We start from the raw sequence: 8,796 nt of genomic DNA, 5'->3' as shown, positions 1-8,796 counted from the left end.
CTATTTTCACTACAAACTTGGCCCTTTTGCCACCGATGGCGCCACTGGTATTCTAACCTGCTCACTGAGCGGCTAAGCGAGCGTGGCTTTTTGTATGATCCCAATATTCTTCAACTAGCCTAAACTTACATTGTTTAACTCTATTCCTATTTATAATTTACGTACATCATTTTGCTTGAACCTAATAAACTACAGCAAATATCTCATAAACGAAAAGAAAATGTCTACTCGTTGGTATGTATCCGTTTTACAAAATAATCATTCAACAGTTGTACTTTCTCAAGTATTTAAGGGTTATACCTCGAAAGAAGTTCACACGATTAATAATTATTAAATAATTTATCGCTGTATATTTGATTTATTTTTTAGGTATCCTATGTATCAGAAGGGGAACCCACAGCTTCGAGTTTTCCTTCCAAACTTTTGGTTAAAATTGGTTCAACCTGAACATAAACAACCGAGTAATGTTGTGCAGTTTCATTGTTCAATGGAAATGACGAAATATGACATAAGAAATTATTTGGAAAAGATTTATAATGTTTATCCTGCGCATGTTAAAACGAGGATCGCTCTTGGGAAGACACGGAAGTGTCCAAGATATGGATGCGTCCTTAAAGATGATGATATAAAAATAGCTTACATCCATCTGGTAAAGAAATAGCAATTGCATACATATTTAATGTGAATGCCTCTGATATTAAAAAATACTATACAAAGTAACATATTTTCTATAATTTCAGCCTAAAGGAGAGACATTTGTGTATCCTGATCTATTCGCCACAGCTGAGAAAAGTGTAGAAGATAGAGTAGAAGAGAGTATGAAAGAATTTAAACAGTTTGTCAAGCCAAATACAATACCAGGTTTACCCACTTGGTTTAGAATCTAATGAACCTACATTTGTATATAGCAGAAAGAAATAAAATTTATTTAATTCGTATTAGTCACTTATACATTTATATAGATACCATAAGCTGAATACTGGTCAATAATAATTGCACAGATAATATTATATTTGTAATATAAAAGTATAAAAATATATCCTACATATACAATTTCTAATAATAATCTTATATTTAAAGTATGAAAGATATATTTTGAATTAGGACCTTCCATTTCAATTGGCTTAGAACTCTGTAAGCATAAATCCATAGGATTTGCACTTGGGGCACTGTGCTATGTCAAATAAAAAAATGGTCTGAAAGGAGAAAGCAAAATGAAGCAAAAATTCACTGAAAGTAATTAATAATTTATACTCTGTTTATAATGAGCCAAACCTGTGGATGTTGTGGACAGAAGTAACGTACTCTACCCCTTGTCCAATATCCGCAAACATTACATATCACGTAGCAATGAGGCCTATGGCACAAGCATTTATCTGGAGACAAATTGCTAATGGCTATACCCCTTCCTCTAGCCTCCCTCACAGGGGCCCTTCTATTTACCTCGTTATAATACATTTTGTTGTTCCTAGTTATTAGATTATTTAATATTTATTATTCAATCCTGCATACCAGAGATGAACAGAATGTATTCTATCGAATAACTACTCAAATAAATTTCTATTCAATAATGTATCACGAGAATACCGACACGTAAAGAAGTCATTATTAAAGGAACAACGTTTCTCTATTATTTACGAAAGACTCGATCAACGAGAAGCAAAATTAACGTAGCACCTTAACACAAAATATTCGTTTACAATTTCCAAGTATTAGATCGCGATAATTAATTTGACACCAAAATATATCAACGATAGTATACTCACTGAGCTGTATTCGATCGTAGTTCTTAATACTGGATCGGAGTTTTATTTGCTTCGTTGCGATTTTTACGTTTCTTTGAACGTTACCTTAAACGACGAGTCTGCCGGTACGTTGGCGCATTTCTGCCACGTGAGTGGTTTTCTCAGCGAAGGCTGTACGTGGAACAAAGACAGCGATATAAACACACTTCAAACGAACGGCCGTAACCCACAACAGTCGTATTTTTCTAACGGCCGAATTCATAAAAACTACGTCCGATTTAAGGTCTGATGAATATCACGACCCTACGTTATACATATGGCAAAAAGGTACAATAATTAGGTGCATAAATACACCTTTCACCCATTATTTACGCATTACTTTTAATTTTTTTTTAAATACGAGTAGTTACTAACGAGAAACAAAAGAAATGCTAGGATACGGCGCGTCTAATATTTCGCGACTTGTTAAGAAATAAAGGGATAAATTAACGTCTGCTAATTAAGAGTAGACTTTGTAATTATCGCGTTAATATAGACGACGTGTAAGAACTAAAAAAATTAATTCTGAATTTTAACTGAATCTTAAATGTTAATCCTAAAATGAATTTGAGTGACACACTTGGACTTGGATGAAGTTAAAAAATAAATACTACGATAAATGTTTGATTGTATAGTTTCCACTAGTCTGTAAACAAAACTTAATCGCACTAGAAATTTTTAAGACTGAAAGCTAATTCAAAATATTAAGTTAGTCAAAAAGTTCGTTCGAGTGGTTACTAACTTGACGAGATCTTCTGGGAAAGATTATAAACCAAAATAAACCACAATATGTTACAGAGTAAATATATTTTCTAGTCTTAAAAGAATCGCTGTTTATTTGCGCGTAAACGAACCTTTTGGCCGACCTAACGTAAAACGTCGAAAGTTTTCGTATCCACGGCGAATCGATCCAACTTACGACGAAGACATGGCGTCTGGAACGGAAAGCAAGCGTGTCGCAAATTTAAGTTTATCTACTAATTACGGGAGGTAAACGCGAACGAGTTTGGAAAGTCACTCTTTTTTACCAATTATCGAGTCGAAAAGTTGATCGATAATTTAATTGTTATTTACGTATAAAGAGAACTACTCTTACCTTCGCGCGAAACAGGAGGAATTATTTCAGTATCTAATCTTGCTGATTAGATACTCTTTTTTGCAGAGTATGCACCAGTGGAACGGACAAGACCAAGGTCGCGTTCTGCACGGACGTTGAGAAATCGATAATAATACACAATTTCGAGAAAAGAGGCTGGGTCCAAGTTGGTCCGGAAGATGACTGGAATTTTTATTGGTAAATCGAATTCTATTGCTAGAGGATAAAAGAATAATTTCACTCCATCGTTTAATGATTATTGTTACTGCTGCAGGGCGGCCACTCAATCATGCAGAACGATATTCAGCGTGGAGACTGGATACAGGATGGACGACAAACAGTCGGACGCTTTGCATTGCTAATTAGTTAATGAATTATTATCGCTAATTATGACGTTAAATTATTGTTATTATATTCGTAGAATCATCAATCATTTTCCGAATCATTACGAATTGACGCGCAAGGACCTTCTGGTGAAGAATATTAAGAGGTATCGCAAGGAGCTGGAACGGGAGGGGAATCCCCTCGCTGAAAGAGGAGACTGCCCCGGGAAATATTTATATTTAGACTTCATTCCAGTCACCTTTGTTCTACCTGCAGGCAAAGTGCAATTTTTAATCGACGATTGCTCGTTTATATGTATAAATATATTATATAATATGTGTAATATGTATAAATATATTATATAATATCTGTAATATGTATAAATATATTATATAATATGTGTAATATGTATAATACGTTTATATGTATAAGTATATTATATAATATGCGTAATATATATAAATATATTATATAATATGTGTACTATGTATAAATATATTATATAATATCTGTACTATGTATAAATATATTATATAATATCTGTAGTATGTATAATATGTTTATATGTATAAATACATAACTTAATTTATATACATGTATTACAACTAACTCGACGTAAGTACTCAAAGTTCCTACATGCACAGATTACAACATGTTCGTGGAGGAGTACCGAAAGTCGCCTCAGAGCACGTGGATCATGAAGCCGTGCGGCAAATCGCAAGGTGCTGGGATATTTCTCATCAACAAACTCAGCAAGCTGAAGAAATGGTCGCGAGAAGCGAAGAATCCATTCAATCCTAGCCTAACTAAAGAATCATACGTTATATCCAGGTGCGCAACACGTTTCGCTTTGCTTTTTTTTTATTATAGTGTAGTCATGTCTGACCATTGAGCTCTATCCTAACTGGAGCGTGAACTGCGAGAGAGAAGCCGGTCCGAGAGAGATGCAAGATGAGTGGTTCCGGTGGTACTATCCTATAGCAAATTTATGTGTGGAGGAAGAACAGACTCCTCTTTGTTTGAATTTCGCGGCACTCTAGGAATTATTTACAGATTAATTATGTACAGATTTGTACTTTATTTCCTTTTTATTTATATATAAAACGGTAGAAACATTAATAATAACGACATAATAACGAAATAGTATACATAATTTACATACCATAATTTAGATCATACAATTTGGTATAGAGCTAAATTTTATTATTTGTCACAATTCAATTTATATTGTATTTATCCAATTTTATGCGGAAAAGAATCTGAAAGTAACTCACTCGACAATGCTCAACGATGCTCGGGTAGGTTATGTTACGGCGTACGTTTGTTCCCCTCTACAAATAAATTTGCTATAGGATAATACCGGGACCACTCATTTTGCATTTCTCTCGGATCTCCGTCGCCTCTACTTCTTCCTACAGTTGTTCACACTCCAGTTAGGATAGAGCTCAATGTGCCTGACTGTTTACAGTGTAAACTTTACACTCTTCCTGTGAATACGTATTTTCTCCCTGCTCAGAATGCATTTATATTTGTAACTTCTTATCTCTTTGTCGCTTGACAACTCATCTCTGTGGGGGCTCGCTGGCCCCCCTCTAGCTCGGGTACCTCGGCTAAGCCCGTACTGTAGCTTACGAAAACACCGCTACAACGACAATTAATATTCGATTCTTTCTTCCAGATACATCGACAATCCCCTGCTGATAGGAGGCAAGAAGTTCGACCTACGATTGTACGTTCTCATCGCCTCTTTTCGTCCCTTGAAGGCGTATTTGTTCAAGCTCGGATTCTGTCGTTTCTGCACGGTCAAATATGACACCAGTATACAGGAGCTGGACAACATGTACATACACCTGACGAACGTGTCCGTGCAGAAACATGGCGTGAGCGCGGCGTTGTTAGTTCGCGTGCTCGCCACGCGTTGTAAAGCCGGCGACTGACTTGCAACAGAACGCTGTAATGTAACTGCTCGGTACGAATTTTACGGTTCGCCACCAACGTTACATTACAATGCTTCCTACTCAGTTCAGTGAAATGTAGACGATCAAAGAGTTCGTCACTTGCTAGTCCGCCAAACTAAGCGAATGCTCGCGTTACATTACAATGTTCTGTTGCGAGTCAGTCGCCGGCTTAACACCCTCGGATAAAAATAAAAATATGTATTCGTTTGTAGGAGGAGTATAACAGCAAGCACGGAGGCAAATTGAGCGTGCATAATTTGAGATTGTACTTGGAGAGCACACGCGGAAAAGCGGTCACCGAGAAGCTGTTCGCGAACATCACGTGGTGCATCGTGCACTCTTTGAAAGCTGTCGCCCCTGTCATGGCGAACGATCGACACTGCTTCGAATGTTACGGTTACGACATTATCATCGACAACGAGCTCAAACCGTGGCTTATAGAGGTTCTCTTAATTCGTAGAAAGTAATTTATTAGGTGGACCAGAAAGTAATGTCGTTTCTGGGAATGCAAATACTTGTTTATTATTTACCAGCTCACCGTGTACCGATCAATTTTTATCGATCAGGTATTGAAAATTTGCTCGCTAGATGGCAGAAGGTTATTGATAACGAGGACAATTACATAATTGATTAAAAATAAAAGCATATTATAAATTTATTTGTTTGAATTTAATGTAAAAGAAACGACATTACTTTCTGGCCCCCCTAATGTAGTTATATATGTGTCGAGAGTGGCAAATTTATTTCATAGATATTTTATGCCGGAATACTCGAGATTCGAGGTCGTATGGTATGCTAATCTAGGAAACCTTGTCTTGCAATGACAAATTCATTTGTCAACAGACAAGGGAGACCTACTGTATTTTAATATTTTCGTGGAATTATTTTACGAGTGTATCACCAACAAATTCGTAGCGCTGGTTGCCGCGTAGTAGGCGCAGGAAAGGTGCCCCTGATACATGACAACCAGAGTTACAGGTCGTCTAGCGGATTGCATCTAAAAGGATGCCGTTTCAAAAAGAAAATATCACTAATACTATAGGTTTATTTCCTAATAAAAATTCATTTGTCATGTATGAAAAATTGAGTCTCGATATTAATCAAAATCGCTGTCTATAAGCTAAGCCATCGCGTTAACTTTAATTGACGAGTATTTCGTTTTATGAGGCCGTAGTAGAGTCTCCAATATCTGGCCCGATAGTAACAGAGCGTTAATGAAAGCTCCATTTCGTTGACGTTGATCGTTCCATAAGATGTTTGAGGATTTTACGTGCAAACCTGACTAGCTAAAAAAACTTATAAAAAGAAACAGGAAGTACCTAGCCAGGGTCAGATTACGTTAGAGTGTCCGTTTAGGGAGGACGTCGGGAAAATACCAGCCTACAGTCAGCTGTGCAAGGGCAAACACTGAAATATTGACCCGATTCGGAGGACAGGTCCAGCGAGACATCAGAGATGTAGAACCACCCTTCGCGAAAATATTTCTTCCGCCTTTCCTTCGTTACATTTTGTATCAGTGCAACCTTCTCTTGTGCTTCTAGGTGAACGCCTCCCCATCGTTGACTTCTACCACCGTGAACGATCGAATCCTGAAATACAAATTAATCGACAACATAATTTCGATCGTCGTTCCTCCAGAAGGTATTCCAGAGTAAGTGCAACGACTTAAATCTACTCTTCATCTTAATGTTAGTATATTAATTATTACTTACGTTGCGTTCCAGCGTGAAATGGAACAAGATTCCTCAACCGGAAGCATTGGGGAACTTCGAACTCCTCCTGGACGAGGATCTGTGCGCCCAAGAAGACAAAGAGTACTCGTCTGGCAAATATCGCGGCTCCTCGAGCAAATGGAAATAATAACGGAGCCGTTCTAAAAAGTATTATTTTAAATATAAGTATATTCGTATCGTTACTGAGACGTTGCTTTGAAATACTTATCTTTTAGTTGTATCTAAAATCCACCCGGGTGTGATCAAGGGCTCCTCGAGGAAATGGAAATAATAATTCAGCCGTTCTAAAAAAATATAATAAATTTCAAAATCAACATCTCAATAAATTTATAACGTAAAACTCTATTCGTGTTATTATTGAGACGTTACTTGAAATACTTATCTTTTAGTTGTATCCAAAATCCATCCAGGTATGATCACTGGGGGATGATCGGGATCCGAAGCATGCGTAGACGCGGAGTGGGTGGCTCGTGGGCTTTCTATCGTCAAGGCGCATGTACCTAAACTTCCAAATGCATATCAGTTTGAGTATATTACTCGCGCAACGCTAAATGTAACGGTCAAAGCAAGAAATCGTGGAAAAACGTATTGCGAGTGCGATTAGGGTGCCAGAGCCGTTCGAGTTCCGCGGAAAACACGCGTCAGAGTGATTCGAATGAGTTCTGTTGATAGTATATAAGGGTGAATCTTCTTCGGGGGCGGTTTAGATGTGTTCGAACCGGCGTTCCGTCACGTGGTACCTTTCACAATTAAATTCTATTTGAATAAAATAAGGAACTTTTGTTTCTGTAAGTATCAAAAGTAATCGCTACTCCCGCGAATACTTCGTGAATTATTTCGTAATATCGAGCAGAAAAATTTCAGTGTAAATTAATCGTTTACTATACGATTATACGATTTTGTATAAGGAACCTTCGATTACGATCGAGGTTTTCGTTTAAATTCCTGATCCATAGTCCATAGAATGCTAATACGTATTTTATATTGAATTATGTTGATCGACCGTGACGTGTCAGAATAATAGTGGCTAAAAGGATGGAGGATATTCTGTACAAACACGCGTTGCCCATTAGCGCGAAGTTTCTGATAATCGTCGGAATTTCTCAAACGCTCTTCGTCAACGTTTCACCAGGTGAGAGTAATTATTTATCTGTCATCCAATAATCTACTCTCAGCTATTTTTTTTTAAACCAGAGTTTAGGTAGTTAGTGGAATTTTCAGCGCGAAATGTTTAACGAACCGTGAACTTTGGGTTTTTTTTAGCTCGAATGAAATAGAATCCAATAAAACTGGTTCGCGAGAATTTAGTAATCGAGAGCAGTGAAACGTTCAAACTTTATCGCGTCCTTTATCGGGGTAACAAACTATCGCCAGAATCGAGGCTGTCCCTTCCACTTTTTTTTTTTGGTGTTACGAGCAGTCGCGCGCATAAATGCAATAATCGTCGTTTCTGAGCGATTTGACTCGACGGCTGACAACGTTGGGACGAGTTTTACTCGTTTGAATCGCAAATAGGGCTGTGTCACTTTGACACCGTTACAATTTAGGGAAGTCAACTGTTGGTTCCCTTTAAAAATACGGTATTTTGCGCCCAGTGAATTACGAGAATTCACCAAGGATCTACAACATCGGCGTGTTGATGGCCTCCCATCTGAACAGCCCCTTCGACCTTGAAAGATGTGGCCCAGCCGTCGATTTGGCCTTAGCAGAAGTAAACGACTTTTTGAACGTCCACAACGTGCAGCTGCGAAAAGTTCAGGGAAGGTATGGCGACCCTATTCCTACAATAAACTTACAAAGTTCGCGTATACGCGAGTAAAGAAATATCGGAGAATCAGAAAGAGGGATATTTGTAGCGCTGGTTGCCACCTAGTAGGCGCGGGAAAGGTGCCCCTGATACA

The 8,796-nt window shown here is 37.8% G+C and overlaps 4 protein-coding genes across 6 annotated transcripts in view; 3 read left to right on the top strand and 1 right to left on the bottom strand.

The window, feature by feature from the left end:
• LOC128893903 (uncharacterized) overlaps window positions 1–8,796 on the bottom strand; it is a 380,105-nt gene that overhangs the window by 348,862 nt on the left and 22,447 nt on the right. The gene's annotated exons all lie outside the window — the stretch shown is intronic.
• LOC128893941 (39S ribosomal protein L23, mitochondrial) lies at window positions 73–938 on the top strand. Its single transcript, XM_054155270.1, has 3 exons — window positions 73–234; window positions 370–649; window positions 741–938. The coding sequence occupies exons 1-3, from the start codon at window positions 221–223 to the stop codon at window positions 885–887; spliced, it is 441 nt and encodes a 146-aa protein (XP_054011245.1). The 5' UTR covers window positions 73–220; the 3' UTR covers window positions 888–938.
• Window positions 2,656–7,422, top strand: LOC128893766 (polyglutamylase complex subunit TTLL1). 3 transcript variants are annotated; one of them, XM_054154997.1, is made up of 10 exons: window positions 2,656–2,774; window positions 2,947–3,078; window positions 3,155–3,220; window positions 3,302–3,480; window positions 3,849–4,035; window positions 4,883–5,084; window positions 5,375–5,605; window positions 6,704–6,813; window positions 6,887–7,042; window positions 7,285–7,422. In XM_054154997.1, exons 1-9 carry the CDS (start codon window positions 2,713–2,715, stop codon window positions 7,020–7,022), a joined length of 1,305 nt encoding a protein of 434 aa, XP_054010972.1. In that variant the 5' UTR covers window positions 2,656–2,712; the 3' UTR covers window positions 7,023–7,042; window positions 7,285–7,422. The 3 variants fall into 3 exon arrangements, with proteins under 3 accessions (XP_054010972.1, XP_054010961.1, XP_054010952.1); XM_054154986.1 differs by lacking the exon at window positions 7,285–7,422 and adding an exon at window positions 7,111–7,236; XM_054154977.1 differs by lacking the exon at window positions 7,285–7,422 and having other exon boundaries at window positions 2,657–2,774; window positions 6,887–7,215.
• The window catches only part of LOC128893613 (atrial natriuretic peptide receptor 1), a 10,094-nt gene continuing 8,842 nt past the window's right edge, over window positions 7,545–8,796 (top strand). Inside the window, exons 1-3 of the mRNA XM_054154709.1 lie at window positions 7,545–7,683; window positions 7,912–8,027; window positions 8,491–8,659. Of these exons, the coding sequence (XP_054010684.1) occupies window positions 7,931–8,027; window positions 8,491–8,659 (266 nt within the window). The 5' untranslated portion in view covers window positions 7,545–7,683; window positions 7,912–7,930. The remainder of the gene's footprint in view (window positions 7,684–7,911; window positions 8,028–8,490; window positions 8,660–8,796) is intronic.

The sequence above is a fragment of the Hylaeus anthracinus genome, unplaced genomic scaffold, assembly GCF_026225885.1.
Source record: "Hylaeus anthracinus isolate JK02 unplaced genomic scaffold, UHH_iyHylAnth1.0_haploid 0, whole genome shotgun sequence".
NCBI lineage: Eukaryota > Metazoa > Arthropoda > Insecta > Hymenoptera > Colletidae > Hylaeus > Hylaeus anthracinus.
This window is presented reverse-complemented; position numbering and strand designations above follow the sequence as displayed.

What these genes read in the sequence shown, in the direction of transcription:
- LOC128893941 (XM_054155270.1), top strand. An exon ending in AAATAGCTTACATCCATCTG is followed by an intron (nt 650 to 740) that starts GTAAAGAAATAG and finishes CTATAATTTCAG; the next exon opens with CCTAAAGGAGAGACATTTGT.
- LOC128893766 (XM_054154997.1), top strand. Translation starts at nt 2,713, where the DNA reads ATGGCGTCTGGAACGGAAAGCAAGCGTGTCGCAAATTTAAGTTTATCT. An exon ending in CACCTTTGTTCTACCTGCAG is followed by an intron (nt 3,481 to 3,848) that starts GCAAAGTGCAAT and finishes CTACATGCACAG; the next exon opens with ATTACAACATGTTCGTGGAG. An exon ending in TGTCCGTGCAGAAACATGGC is followed by an intron (nt 5,085 to 5,374) that starts GTGAGCGCGGCG and finishes ATTCGTTTGTAG; the next exon opens with GAGGAGTATAACAGCAAGCA.